The sequence below is a fragment of the Stegodyphus dumicola genome, chromosome 6, assembly GCF_044657685.1.
Source record: "Stegodyphus dumicola isolate Sdum_Otavi_A_Nest chromosome 6, ASM4465768v1".
NCBI lineage: Eukaryota > Metazoa > Arthropoda > Arachnida > Araneae > Eresidae > Stegodyphus > Stegodyphus dumicola.
This window is the reverse complement of record NC_140773.1, coordinates 122,821,305-122,837,880: the sequence shown is the minus strand read 5'-3', so window position 1 is coordinate 122,837,880 and position 16,576 is coordinate 122,821,305. Positions and strand designations below refer to the sequence as shown.

The 16,576-nt window shown below is 34.0% G+C and overlaps 1 protein-coding gene across 2 annotated transcripts in view; it reads right to left on the bottom strand.

The window, feature by feature from the left end:
* The window catches only part of LOC118196453 ((E3-independent) E2 ubiquitin-conjugating enzyme), a 194,985-nt gene that overhangs the window by 133,457 nt on the left and 44,952 nt on the right, over positions 1 to 16,576 (bottom strand). For both annotated transcript variants that reach the window (XM_035367911.2, XM_035367912.2), the window contains exon 7: positions 3,438 to 3,781. In XM_035367911.2, coding sequence (XP_035223802.2) covers positions 3,438 to 3,781 — 344 coding nt within the window. The remainder of the gene's footprint in view (positions 1 to 3,437; positions 3,782 to 16,576) is intronic.

Here is a 16,576-nt window from a genome sequence, read left to right as displayed (position 1 = left end):
CTGACTGCAATTACTAAGAACATTAAAAACCTATAAACAGTTTTTTTTTTTTTTTTTTTTTTTTTTTTTTTTTTTTTTTTTTCCAGCAAGCCTTTCTTGTGGCATTTTGACAAGTTACAAGTTAAACACGCAACAAATTCTTAAAAAAAAAAACTCAAAGCTTTCAGATTTTACATTACGGCCAAAGAGGCGTTTTTTTAATACCTTGTGTGTTACCTTTATTTATTAAATATCATGTTCTTTGCACTTAAACCATAAAATTAAGTTCAACAGCAATATTGCAAGAATTTCCAATACACAGTCTTGCATACTGGAGATAAAAACTTTTTTTTTTTTTTCATACAGTGTTGCCATTGCTCACTTTGAAATCTTTGAGTTTCAGAATCAAAAACTCAAATGTTTTACAAAATATGAAATCAATAATAAAACAAATTCCAAATTTGGGCTTCCAGATGCCCATATTCGGGTGGAGATGTACGTTATTCAAAATTTGATGGCTCTAAGTACCATTGTTTTATCACAATGTGAGAAACATACATACATTTATGAAAATTTTTCATTATTTAATGTCTTTAAATATAATACAGGGCTCTAATATTTGCTGGCAACAATTTAGAGAGTGATTCACCATTTATAGTGAATCAACACAAAATGCCAAAACGAAATTAATAGACTTTCTGGGCAAATTGCTTGCTCTTTTGGGCTAAAAAAAGGAATTTCTTCTTCTAGTGATTTATTCAAATTTTAAAATTTACATTTCTAGCCAGCAGAAAGATTGCCCTTCATCTGTTTAGTCGACCTGCCACTTTATGATTACAAACATGACCAATGCTTTCCTTGCTTTTTCTTCAGTCTACAGTTACCATTTCCTTTCCACACAATGATTAAGATATGGATTAATGTATGCACACCTGCCAACCTTGAAATTTGAAAAAGCAGGAGATTTTTGTGAGAAAATTGGGATTTTTTCACACTGTGCAGTGATGTCACTTCAAAGGAACTCCTGAATGACTTAAATTCATTTTATAATGTTCAATATGTTAAACTATTTGTAATACAATTCTGTTATAAAATGTATTAGTATTTAATTAAATATTCTAAATGTTATTATCTCTTGTTACTTTTATTTTGTAATTTTCTTACATTTTTATGCTGGGAAAATCCCAAATAGAGCAGAAAAGCTTTTAAATATTGAAGTGGTTTTAAATATGATAAAAATAAAATTAATAATTAATGTGCATTATATTTATCTGGATGAACTCAGTAATATATTATATAATGAAGTAAAGCAAATACAAATATTAACTAATTAAACATTGAATCATCATATAAAAATCTGCAAATGTCTGCAGTAGATTAAGACAACTCAGGTAAAATGAAACTTCATAAGAAAAAAGTCAATTATATGTAATAAGAAAAAATTACAATTCAGATGAAATAAAATTTTAAAAGGAAAATTATTCTTAAAATTACTAGAGAGTGAACAGAATAGAAATAGAATTTGCATAACATCAATAAGTTTTATTTATTGGTGGAAATTATTTTCCTTAGTAAAAATGCTAAAAATTAAAAACTGAGAAATTCAGCAATCTACCGATCGATACCAGGAGATGTGAGGAAAAACGGTAGTCTCCTGCTAAAACTGGAAGAGTTGACAACTATGATGTACAGGAACACAGAAGCATTTCATGAATTCTTTTAAAACTCTACAAGAACTTTAAGTATCTATCCCAAGCATTTATTTTATATTATTTTAAAGTTGGAAACTTTAAGAGAAAATTTCAGTCAAACCTTTTTTATTAAAGCATTGTATACCTGAAGGATAAAGTCACAGTACACAATATGTTAAATGAACGAACTAGGAACAGTTTTAACAGATATAAGTAGGATATTCAGGCAATGAGAAATCAGTCTTTTGACATTCTGAATTTAATAAGTAGTGGAGATGAGTTTAATAAATAGTGCTTTTCTTCCGGGAAATTTGAACTTAAAAAATGGCCGAGTTTGTAAACCAGAGAGTTTAATAAGTGGCAGGTAATGTACGTACTAGCTGTTTAGCTGCGACTGTACAGGTAGGTAGAGTTAAGTTCAAAAATACGTCAGAACTATTGAAATGGCAAAAATATTTAGAAAATTGGTCTCACTTCGACGTGCGAGCCTACATTATGTCATGATCCTGATCAAGTATCTGGAGTGTGGCCATGTCATTACTGCCAATCATTATTGTGCCACTTAACCAAGGTTATGTGAAGATATCTGATGCAAGCACCCTGGTATGTTGAGTGATGGTGTCATCCTCCTGCATAGTAATGCTCGGTCCCAGACTGCTTGCCAAACTCAAGAATTTTTGCAAAAGTTTAAGTGTGAAGTCTTGAATCACCCCCCATATAGCCCAGGTTTAGTACCAACGAATATTTTCTTTTTCCGAAATTGAAGGAACATTTATCTGGAATGAGTTTCTCTTCTGATGTCAAAACAGCCACAGGTAATCGGCCCACTGGGCAGGGACATGATTTCTAAAATTCCAGCTTAAACAAGTTGGTCCTGCATTCAGATAAATGCCTAAACAGATTTGGTAATTTTATGGAAAATGATGGGAAAGTATGCCCTTTCCTTTTGTATTTTCTGTCTATTGTTAATAAATAATTTTATTACCCTTGTAATTTTTTTTTATCCACCCTCACAATACTCAGAAATACATTAAAAATATTGCAATTCTAACAAATGTTGAAACTGGAAGACAATCAGAAAGTATCAAAATTAAATATCACACTCAATTTTTTTTCAAACAGGTGTCAAATGTTTTGAATCAATATTAGATTGTGTATGAACTTTTATTAAATATAACTACAGAAATCACATAAAACGATTTCCTTATTTAAAATTGAGTTTTTTAATTTTAACATGTCAAACCATAAATATTTTCCTTATTTCAATCACTTCTGTTACTGGAACTACATATCTACAACCAACAGTTGTAAAAGAAGGACTTTTATGATCACAGTGCATATGCAGTGATACATACATATATATATTTTCCAAATTTAACTATTTCTTAAAGAATTAATTACTATTTTAGTATTTTTTGCTCACTATGGCTTTAAAAGAAAATAAGTTTATTTAAAAATTAATCCCAATCTGCTTTTTTGCTTAATTTCATGTTTAGCATTTCAGCAACAAATACAATATACAAAAAGGAAATAAAACAGTATAAATTGAAGTTAATCTAAAACAGAAACTAAGACTATCTAGTTATAATTTCAGGTAAAAGAATGAAACAAGGATGTTAAAATATCAATAAATATCAATGAAGAGACAGTTTTAACACAATAAATATCAATGAAGAGACAGTTCTGTTTACTAAAAAGGAATATGAGGAATCATTGGCCAATTAATAAAAAGGACAAGAAACTTGCACATAAGACAAAAACAGCTACCTTGATTAGTTTCAATAGAAGATGCAGTTGAATGACTTGTTACAGATGCAGTATCAGATGATTTACCAATGTCGTCATCATCAATGTCTTCAAAATCTGAACTATCATCCATATTTTCATTACAAACAATGTCTGTTTCTGCATCATTCTCCTTGTTTTCATTCTCAGATTTTTTTAAATTCCTTCGTTTTATGGGTGAATTGTAAGGATCAACATTTAAACGGCTTGTCATGCGATTCTTCCATTCATTAAGAGAAATCACTTCATATGAATCTTTTATTATAAGATAATTCCTGTCACCTATTTGTAAGGTACATGGCTCAAAAATGTTCATCATTTTAATCCTAGAAAGAAATACATATAGCTAATATACAAGGGATTTGTCATATATGTCAAAAAGCAAGATAGGATGGAAAAAGTATGCAAAATGTGATTTGAAAGTCTTAAAAATGTTTTAGATAGTAACCACACAAAAAATAAAATATTTGCCAAAATTATATGAATTTCTTTTCATTTTAAAAACAAACTTATGACCTGGAAACAATTTAACTAAAAAAAAAGTATTTCCACTATGATTAGCTTTTACTGAAGGTTGCCTAAAATAGTGAGTTAATGAATTTTTCAAAAGTTCTAATTAATTAGTCATATTTTGAAATTACCAATTTTTTAATAAATTACATGGACACTCATTTTTTCTCATTAGCATTTCACAGTAAGGTAAACACTTGTCCATCAATGTCAAAAAAATGTAATCATCTAGATGCAAAAAATAAATAAATAAATAAATAAAAACCAAAAAAAAAGCGTAACATGATATATTACCAGGTTTCAATATAAAATGAAGATTATTTTCAGGAAGGGCAATATCACATCATGGTATCAAGTTTAAGGTGCAATGCAGAATGCTCCTACAAGTGGTTTACTGTTAAGTAATTACTGTCGAAGATAATAAACTGATAGAGAGAAAGCTAAATCTGTCACAAAATGCAATTAAATGTTCAGCATGAATTCAAACATTTCAAGACTGATTATATTTCTTTTTTCAAACATTAAATACAGCACTTTCCTTTTTCTTGCATGGGTATGGACATATAACAATTATATATCACCATGTTTAAACCTACAGTTAAACAGCCATAGCCTTATGTTTTTAATCAAAGAGGTCAGAAGCATAATCACCTTCACCCCCCCCCAAAAAAAATCAATGGAGAAATTATTCTGTATTACTTGTTTTAATCGGCTGTATAGCAAAATTCAATTTACAATATTTATGTCCTAAATGCATAACTTAGGATAGATTTATATATACCATTACCCTAACATACATCTTGATACAGAATAGGATAGAAAAGAATAGAACAAAAAGGTATTAGATTAGATTTATATCCATCACTACCTCAACAAACACATATTGGCACAAAGTCTGAATTTTCACAAAAGACAAGCTGAATATTTTCCACGGTCCAATCACAGGCTTCAAATTATGCCTAAATGGTAAATTTTCTAAAACCTGTACAAACTTTGTAGTTATTTGCATTTAAAATTTCATGTTAATTTTTTATCTGGCAACCAAAGAAAAAGTTTAATGCTGAACCTCCTGCCTTTTTCTTTACCTCCTATGGATGATCATGTCATAAAAGTTTTTGTAACTTAAAACTCATCTTATTAATTCTGCATTTTAATGATAATGTTTTTGTTATTTCAGAAATACTGATCATTTTTAATTTACACATTTTAAAACTACTTAACATGTCAGATATATAATTAACGTATTTATTCGAAAATTCTTTAAAATTTTCATACATTTTTGAAAAAAATTTGATACTTAGGATTGTCTGCCATATCAAAAATTAAGAACTTGAATCTGATCAAGAAGATTAAGAACCGAGCTGATAAAAAGTATCAGCAAAGGATAATCATTAAAAGTATTATCACAAGCTTTTAAACAAGTTAGAATATCAATAATAATTCCTCTTTTATTTCTTCAAAATTTACTCCAAATTCTGTTAATAACTTTAATGAAGCTTAGAAAAGCCTAGAATCTTTACTATTTAAAATAACACAGAATCATATACACTGGTGTGCAAAACTTAGACAACAGCAGGGTTTTTTGCCATAACTCCACAAGAAATCAACTGAGAGACGTGAAATGTAAAAATGAAGGAGAGTATTATTTACGTATAGGATGACGAAAGCATTGGAGCTGAAAAAGGAATACAATGCATACGGTATGGAATCAAACAAAAACAAGCTTTTTGAATTGTTGATTTTTCCGCTAAATCCTATGTGATATATCTGACTTCGAATCTAAAATTTTCTGAAGAACACAAAAACCTTGTCTAAAACTTAAAGGTTTATTTAACTGGAACTTCAACACTGATGAAAACTTAACATCATAAACGAAAACTTAACATCTTGGGCGGAAAACATTCAAAGTGCTTTAAAGTAACAGCTATGCCGGCACGGTGAAGAACACTTTCCCTTAAAAGACAGAATCCATCTAGCCTTTTCGGCATATATCTCCATTCGCTGGATTCAGACTTCCGCTCCTACGTGTTTTGGACTTAAACGGCCAGACTGGAACTGGAATAGGACTGGATCAGGACCGGAACAGGACTGGAACAAGACGGGAACCAGAACAGGACTGGATCCGCAACAAGGCGGGAACCGGAATCTCTCATCCCCTGGCTTCTCCCCCGGGCAGGTCCAATCTGGCTCGAACTAAAATGAACTGCTGTGCCACTAAGGAAAGCACCTCCTTTTATTGACGGCGGTTGCCGTTACTACAGGCGATTATGCAAATATTTAACATCCTTCCACCTAAGGGAAAAAAAAGTGAACTTTCACATCAAATTAAAACAATGCCAAAGAGCCTTAATATGCCAGTCTGTCTGGCGGAGTTACAGTTCTACCAGATCATGTTACAGGTCTTACAGATTTATCATCTACGTTGAGTTTAAGTTCAGACAACGAATCTTGTTTTACATTCTGCAGCTTCACGGGTACATCATTTTGCATTACCTCTAAAGAATACAGAGTTCGAACTGCTCTAAGAAAAATTCCATTTCGGGTATTTAATCGTGTCTTGAAATACTGCTGAATCATTTACTCGCTCTATTGGCGGTGGGGCTGATATGTGGTCAACAAGTACAGCAGAATATCTCTTGGAAGTAATGCATTTACTCAAAACAGAATGCACAGTTAGTTCTTCTGCCAGATAACAACCAAAACCTTTCCCTTAAGGTATTCAGTATATATTGTACACCTGCATGTCCTTTCTATGTTCTTCCATAATTAAATTACTAACTAATGGATGTTCTCCTGGTAATATTATAGGTGTTCTAAACTCTAACGTGTCATCTCTTCGAAACGCACCAGTTTTAATTCTTACAATTCCCGCATCATAAAATGGACTAAGAGTTCGTAAGCGTGCGTCTTCTATATCCTGAAACGATTCCGATTGAATCAAGCGAATAACAACCTTTTCTGCAAAATCAATTTCATCAACAGTGAGTTCACCTTTCCTTTTTTTCTTATTTCTGCAATTAAAGAAAAATCGTTGAATCCAACCAACAACTCTAACTGTTTTTCGATAGCTAGAAAATCGCTCACTCAAACTAAACCTTTCAGTAGACACTAGAGATGAAACCACTGCCTTTTTTTTTCTCACTGGCTATTTCCGCTTCATCAGTTATAAATTCGGCACTCGGCCAATTTTCTTGGGATTTTAAAAGCCAGCTTGGACCCTCCCACCATTTTGACCGGGAGAGATGGCGAACTGAACACCCTCTACTTAGAAGATCTGCAGGGTTAAGGTGACCAGGTATATGCCTCCAATCCTCCACACGTGTCAAAAGCCTTATTTCCTGTACTCTATTTTCTACAAATGTCTCCCATGGTTCTTCCCTTTTTATCCATGCAAGGACAGTAGTTGAATCTGTCCAGAAAAATGTACTTCTGGCCTCAAAGTCTTTTAGAACGTCTGCAGCAAGACGAGATGCAATAGTTGCTGCTAACAATTCTAATCTTACAATAGTCGTTTCCTTTTTACCACAAGGGGAAACTCTAGACCTAGCCTGAAGCAACTGGACTTTAACTGATTCAGGTTCTTCTACACGAATAAAAACTACTGCCGCATACGCTGCTTGACTAGCGTCACAGAAAACATGTATTGAACACTGTTTTCGCTGATATCGTATCCACCTTGGAACTTTAATGTTCTTCAAAAGAAAAATGTCTTTTACCCATTTCAAAAATTTACTTTTAATTTCAGTGTTAATTTCTTCATCCCATTTTACTTTTGTTTCCCCATGTACGCTGTAATAACATCTTAGGTAATATAAGGACTGGACATGTTATACCGATGGGATCAAATATTTTATGCGCTATTGCCAAAATACTTCTCTTCGTGACTTTCTCGAAACAAAGATTTTGTAAATTAGCAACATTTATTTAAAGAGTATCGCCTTGTCTTTCCCATAACAAACCTAATACATTCGCAATAGTTTCTGTTTCTAAACTACAGTCGGTATATTCCCAACCCCGTAATTCAAATTTTCATTCTGCCATAACATCTGAAGATACTTTCATGAAGTGCTGTAATTCACCTTCACTTCCGACACATGTTACACAGTTATCAACATAGAAACTATTCATTAATTTAACAATAATGTTGGAAGGATATTTTACATCTGCATCATTTTTCTCCAAAATTGAATTTAAGTGATATTTAATAACAGCTCCAAGTAAAAATGGACTACTGGTTACACCAAATACGACTCGACAATGACGAAAATGCTTCAAGCCATCTTCACCCTTTATCCAAAGAAATCGGAGGAAGTTTCTGTCACTAGAATTCAGGCAAATTTGTAGAAAGGCCTTACGAATATCAGAAATCACCCCTATTTTTTCTTGGCGAAATCTATTTAAGATTGTAGGAATAAATGCAATAAGGTTTAATCCTTTTTCAAGACAATCGTTGAGACTCGGAGAACACTTTCCTTTAGACGAAGCGTCAAATACTGGCCGTAACTTCGTAGTACTATGTTCCTTAACAACATGTCTATGTGGCAAATAATGATGGGGTAAATCTAATTCGTTTACAGGTACTTCCTCTATTATGCCCTCTTTGAGCCATTCTTGGAACATATTTTCATACGCTTGGCGAAGATTATCCAATTCATGTGGCCTAATCGTACCGTGGAACCTTTTAAGCGATAACTCAAAATTATCCGACAGGGGAGGGTGCCCTTCCAACTAAGGCAAAGACACTACAAAGCGGTTATCTTCTATTTTTACAGTATCAAGAAAATGTTGCCTGGTAGCCTCATACAATTCCAATTTACTCTTTTGTTCGGATGGGTCCGTAATATGAAGCGAGTCGAGGGCCCATAATTTTAGAAATACAAGCCTCTTTATTCAACATTGAAGTAACTTGGAATGTTGAACCTTCACTATTCAATTCCCCGGTTTTTCCCATAACCGTCCATCCTAACTTTGCCTCAATAGCTATAAGACCGTTTGAAATTTGTTTACGATTTCCCCTTAATAATCGTCCTGCAACATCGGCTTCTATTAAAATTTCTATAGGTCCTTCTAAACGATCTGTTAAACTTATTCCACAGTCAGCAAGCTCTTTAAGCCATATTCCTTGTCCAATAGAAGGTATATTATTACAAATAACAGGCTGGCTTAACGTGTCAAAATTACAACTGTACGAGCCAGACGTATTAGATAAATGAATTTTGTAAACTTTATGTTCACACAAAACTAGTCATCGTACCGCCAAATAATGCGTGGCTAAGGTATTCCTTTACCGTATACCTATAATCCATATCTTGAGCTGTGCTTTGCAGAATATATGACCTTTGAGAACCAGTATCAATTATAGTTCGAGCCGAACGAGACTTTTTATCTCCTTTAATTATTACTCTTATTGCTTGCAGCAAAACTTCAGGAGACCTTGAAGAAATGTTGGCGAGTGTTTCAGCCTGATTTGGAGGCTGTTCCGTTGCCCTTGTCTCACTCATTTGTGAATGGCCCTTACATAGAAAAATATGATGCCTTTTACTGCATGTAAAACAAACTGTTTTTAATCTACACCTCCTGACAGAATGTCCAGATTTCAGACACAAATAACAACAGCGTGTCCTTTGGACCAAAACTTCTCTTTCCGACAACGATAAGTTACGCGCCTGAAAACATTCCACAGAACCATGATTTATACTCAAACAAAATATGCAGCCTTTTCTAGCTTCATGAGAAGAAGTAAACAGTTCAGCTGCCGTAGGTTTTAAGTGAGGTTCTCTTATCTTTAAACCAGAATTTCCTTTCTTATTACCGTGAGCCAATCGATCGAAAACATTGAAAGATTTAGCTGCTAAAGAAATTCTTTCCTCACTTTCAACTTCACCGCGCAAGAAACATAAAAGACGCTCAAGGTCAGATTCCCTTTCTCTTAACTCGCCGGTTAAACTTTCTGATCCTTTACGCGAAAACCTAAGTCTCTCCCACGTTTTTGACTTCATTCGGCAATGCTGATTCTAACAATGGATATAATATCGCGCAAGATTTGCCTCTATTTATTCTCAATATCTCTAAGGCTCTTGGATTAGATTCGAGTTCATCGTATAGTTTCCGCAAAGAGTGTGTACCTTGTTTTTGAATAACAAGGGTTAACAAATCACGAATATAAATCTCCGTTAGTAATTCTTTGTTACCAAAACGCGTCTGCAATGCTTCGATTGCGCTCTTGTAACTATCGCCAGTTGGCGGAAAGCTTTTAACTATTTCCTCTGCGGGAGAATTCTTCTCCATAGCCTGTGCCAAATAAGCAAATTTATCATTATTATCTAATGTAGGATCTTTATCAATTTTTTGGAATTGCCTCCAAAATCCTAGCCATTTCTTCACGTTGCCGTCAAAGATGCGCAATTTAATCTTCGGATAATGTAACATTTTATTCTGAATAAAGAACGGATCAATTAAAGTTACATTCGGGGTTCCAGAAGTAAGATCTTTTACTTTACTTTCCATAAGTCTCCACCTATCAAAATATAATTCAGATTCATCCATTTCCTTAATAAGTAAAGTCTCATCTGTAATTTCTTTAAACATTAATTCTCGTATTTTCATTTCAGTATCAAACAAAACTTTAGCTTTCTCGGCAATAACTTTTATTTTAATTAATTTTTCTTCCTGATTAAATCTAGTTCCTTCATTGTCAAATTCATTACACGCTTTACTGAATAGTCTTCTATATTGAGTTCATGCTAACTTTAAGGCTTCCATGATTCAAAAATAAAAAAGTCGCTTACCTTGCAGACAATATCTTGTCGCTTGATGCCAAATGTTGATTTTTCCGTTAAATCCTATGTGATATATCTGACTTCGAATCTAAAATTTTCTGAAGAACACAAAAACCTTGTCTAAAACTTAAAGGTTTATTTAACTGGAACTTCAACACTGATGAAAACTTAACATCATAAACGAAAACTTAACATCTTGGGCGGAAAACATTCAAAGTGCTTTAAAGTAACAGCTATGCCGGCACGGTGAAGAACACTTTCCCTTAAAAGACAGAATCCATCTAGCCCTTTCGGCATATATCTCCATTCGCTGGATTCAGACTTCCGCTCCTACGTGTTTTGGACTTAAACGGCCAGACTGGACCTGGAATAGGACTGGATCAGGACCGGAACAGAACTGGAACCAGAACAGGGCGGGAACCGGAATCTCTCATCCCGTGGCTTCTTCCCCGGGCAGGTCCAATCTGGCTCGAACTAAAATGAACTGCGGTGCCACTAAGGAAAGCACCTCGTTTTATTGACGGCGGTTGCCGTTACTACAGGCGATTATGCAAATATTTAACAGAATGCATAGTATCGTGACTCACGATTGTCTATCCAAGAGGAAGAACAACAAGCAGATGTTCCTTAATATGGGATATGCTCTTCCCTCACTGCAATGGTTGCTTCACACAGTCTCTGCATACTCAGAACCAGCTGGTGCAACAATTCTTGCCGTAAGAGTGCCTATTCCTCAACTATTCTGTTTGAGTTGTTGGGTGTTCTCCGGTGGATGTAAGCGTGCTGCAATGCGTCTCCCAAAGCATCCCACACATGTTCAATGGGATTTAAATCTGGGGAGTACGCTGGCCAATCCATGCGAGTGATATCTTCACTTTCCCGTAGCTCCTCAACAGCAAGAGTCCGATGTGGCCGCGCATTGTCATCCATAAAAATTAAGTCTGGGCCAATGGCACCTTGGAACAGACGCACATGGGGAAGGAGTACATCCTCACAATACCGATCCCTGATTACAGACCCTCTGTCAAAAAAGTGGAGCTCAGTTCGCCCGTTCAGCATAATGCCTCCCCAGACAAGAACTCCAGGACTACTGTTGCAGTGTCTTTCCTTGATGTTACTGGGATAAAACCGGGTCCTGATCTCTCTCTAAATCAAAACGTGTTGAGAATCGCTTCTCGTACTGAACCGACTCTCATCCGTAAAGAGGACACGACTTCATTGATCAGTCATCCAGTTTTTGTGCTCTCTGCACCACTGTAAATAGTGGCATCAGTGGCCAATTTTCAACGGGAGGCAGTGTTCAGGACGGCGGGCGAATATGCTCCCTTTGTGAAGGCATCTGGCCACAGTAAAGCACGACACTTGTCGTCCCGTTGCTGTACAAAGTTGCTGAGCAATGGCGCTTGCTGACTGCTGTCGGCCTCTTTTCACTTACAGGACGATATATCAGTCATTTCCTGAATTTGTCGTCCTCGGGCGGCAACCACCAACCTTTCTAACAGCTGTACCTGTGGTTTGGAAGGCTTACCAAGCGCGCAAAATGACACTTTTGGTGATTCCGAACTCTGCAACTACACTGGTGACAGTACACCCCTCCTCCAGCTTTCCTATCATTCTTCCACGTGTGAAGTCATCCAGGTGATTTCTTCTAGACATATTTCATGAACTGACTCACTGGCACTTGCAGCAAATATGTTGAATTACATCTCCGTCCTTCCTTTTATTCTACTGTTAAGCAGCACGTGTGCGTTTTGTGTACGTTCACGTCGCCTCTGATGTTTCGTTCCTGATATTTGCATACGCATGACGTTTCTACTGACTTACGTGTTCATTGCACTGATCTCCTTTTCTGCAATTTCATGCCTATCTGCTAAATTTTTACGTTGTTGCTTAAGTTTTGCATATCAGTTTACATAACAAATGCCAACAGGAAATATCAGGTTTTAACGAATGTTTCCCGCCACTGCAAATATCGTCTGTGCAAACAGTTCACCTTGCATGTTTAATCATATTTTGTTAAACGTTTTCTGGCAATTGAAAGAAAGAGACTTACTTTAGAACACTGTGTTGTGAAACTTGTAAAAACATATTATTTTAAGTACAAGGTGCCTGAAATGGAATTACCATGCTACCAGATTAAAACCATCATTTACTTCCAGCTCTGTTGCAAAACATCAGCTACAGAATATCACCAAATCGTGTGAACAGCTTTAGTACTAAAGTTGTATCGTATGACACTGCGAAAATTTAGTACCGAAAGTTCAAAAAGAAGGTTTATGGCAAAGAAGCAGAGAGCTCTGGCCGGCCTCCTGATGCTGATGATGGTAGCAGCCGAGTGGTAAAGTCGCTGAACACTGTCAGTTCGGTCCGAGGTTCGAATCCCGCGAACGGGCTGGCTGCATAACAAATATCGTCTGTGCAAACAGTTCACGTTGCATGTTTAATCATATTTTGTTAAACGTTTTCTGGCATTTGAAAGAAAGAGACTTGCTTTAGAACACTGTGTTGTGAAATTTTTAAATAAATATCATTATCATTAAATACAAGGTGTCTGAAGTGGAACTATCATGCTACCGGATTAGAAACATTATTTACTTCCAGTTCTGTCGCAAAAAGTCAGCAAATCATATGTACAATTTTAGTTACTAATGTTCTATCACATGAAACTGTGAAGGTTTGGTACTAAAAGTTCAAAAACAAGGACTATGACATTCAAGAAGCAGAGTGCTCAAGAGTCTGAGAATATGACAAATTGTTCAGAAAGGGAAGGACAAGCATTTACATGGGTCAAAGCAACTTTAATTACCTCAACCTCTCCATCGAATGTGGTCTTATCAGTTCCCAAAGAAAGACTGTGTGAGAAATGTTCACAGAAAATTCCCGTTCCCCTACAACTCCACTTACAACTTTAAGCCATCAGTAAAGATATGCAACCAAGCGTCGGGAGGAAAATGATTATAGATAGTTTCTAAACTGCACTGAACAAAGCTGCAGTAAAATCTTGAGTCCTTAAAAAATGGTTCAAAGATCCAAATACAGTACAAAGTCCATAATCCGGACGTCCATTATCGGAAATGATCTATAATCCGGACCTCAAAGGATTCATTCTCATTTATGCATTCGCGTAATGCATTTACGCATGCGCGTTTAATGTGTACGTTCACTACGCATGCGCATAGCGTTTACCCATGCATGCTTCCAATAGTGAAGAAAGTGACAGGGAGGTTCTTGAAAACGAGAAAATTTTGATTGACAAGTTAGTCGGTATTCTCGATACAGCAATTACAGGACTTGAACAATGAAAATTTGTAACTGAACAAGAAATTATGTCTATTTATAGAATTAAAGAGAAAGTATTAACACAAAAAACGAAGCAACTTAAACAACTTTTTCAATTTCATTTTCTTATTGATACTCAGATTTTATGGGCAACACTGTTATATAATATTGAAAATAATGAAAAGATTTCATGCATTGTTCTTCACAGTACTGAACTTGAAAATAATGAAAAGATTTTGTGCAATTTTTTTAGATTTCACACTAAGAACATGCTCTCATGTATCTGTTCTTTATTTATAACAAGATAGGATTATATTCCAAATTGAAAACATGGAATGAATATCATTGATAATCACTTTCTTTGCCTTTACAGAAAACCATAATCATCAACTGGAAAGTATTGTCTTATTAATATGATAACACCTTACCATTAGAGAGTTAAAACTAAAGGAGTAATCCTCATAATTCTTTAGAAATCGGCATAATGTTTTATTATAAAATTAGTGAATTTTAATCTTATAAATGGAAAGTATGAGACCTAAAAACTACAGCAGCATGTTTTATATGTGATTATTTATTTTTACACACAGCATATTAAGCCCCTTTTTTATCTTCATTTTAATCTATGAGAATATTTTATCTTAAAGTAAAATTAATATTTCTACATATTTGAAATGGTTACAAAATTCATAATTGTATTTACATTTCAAAAGAACCCATTAATATCATCTGCACATAAATCTTTACCGTAGTAATAATCTGAAATTTTCCAATAATAAAAACACATTTTTTACTTGATCTTCTCCATGTGTACTGAACCACTTTAAATGAATAATTACTAATAAATAAAAATGAATACTGCAGAATAAAAAATTATGATTTATTATAAATCAATAAATAATAAATAACAGTTATAATAAAATCAATAAATAATAACAGGTCTAACTTCAGAGATATTGTTTTGAAATACTTCAGAGATATTGTTTGTCTTAGGCCACTGAGAAATTACTTCATAAAATGGCAAAAATTCATTTGCGGCAAACTTCAATTTTTCTTATGCAAGTTACTGCTATCTATGCTTTTATTTTGATGGCTCAGCTTCTACAAAGAATTCTTTTAGAACACACAAATTCCAAAAGATACTATCTGTTAATTGATGGTGATATCTGAAACCCATCTCTTGACAAATGTTTCTCAATTCAATATATTTCAGTACAGTTCATTAAGAATGCTTGATTTTGTTAAGAAAGACACATTTATCTCTAAAAAATTATATTATGAAAACAATTTTAAAAAACTGAAGATGAACTGATTATGTTTTCTATAAAAGCATCCTTATGTTCTTGCACTCTGTGTAAATACACAATTATTGGGTTGTCTAAAAAGTCATGATGCATTTTTTCTGAAGTTCTTCAAAGATCCTTTATTTATACAAAGAAAATTATTATATAAAACATATAAATTTATTCATTTATATAAACAATAATCAACCTATAGTATATCCCGTTTTGTTTGATAACTTCTTTTAATAAGCTTTATAATTCCTCATTCAGAAAAGAACCTACCTTCATCAAGGAAATGGTGCTGATTTACAGCATCATCTGAACTGAACATTATACCACAAAAGAAATTTTAAAGAGATCAAAACAAGTGAAAAACTGAGGGCACAGAATCAGGTGAATCTGATATGCATGGCAACACTTTCTTCCAAACTTTAATAATTTCTGTCAGTGATCAAACTTGTGTGTGGTCATGTTTCCAATCTCCTACCAATGAGCCAACAAATCAATTTGAAGGTGTGCTTTTGCTAGCTGTACTGTTTCAATGAATCCTTCATCCAGAAACTTTATTAATCGAATAAGAATTGCATTTCATTCTGATAATGCAAGACCACATGTTTGATCACCTGATAAAAATTACTAGAGTTTGGATGAAAAGTGATAATGTCACATGTATCACACTCGCCCGATCTTGTGCCCTCAACTTTAACCTGTTTCGCTCTGTTCAAAATTTCTTTCATGGTATAACATTCAGTTCAGATGAGGACATAAATCAGCATCTTGTTCAGCTTTTCACTGATAAAGCTAGGTTCTAGATAAAGCTAGAATGAGAAACTATAAAGCTCATTAAATTAAAGGGAAAAAATTAATTAAATAAAATGGGCAAAATACTATTGACTGATCATTGTTCTTTATGTTTAAGGACCTTTGAAGAACATAGAAAAAAATGTGTCATGACTTTTCAGATAGCCCAATATATAAAAGCAAAAACTAAATTTGTTAGGTAAAAACAGGGCAACATAGAATACTTGCCGAGTTGTATAAGAAATATTTACAGCACCTGAATGTAAACTCCAGTATGAACAGAAGGAAATAATGCTTTCGTATTTAATCAATAGCATGTGTGCTAAAAAATTTCAATATGTTACTAATTTTCAAAAAATTTTTCACCTGATGTTACTTTTAATTAAGATATTTAGAAGATTCTACTGGTAAAAGTTAATTTGCTTAATTTAATTGAAAATGATGTGGCATGAAAAATAAATACTAGTAA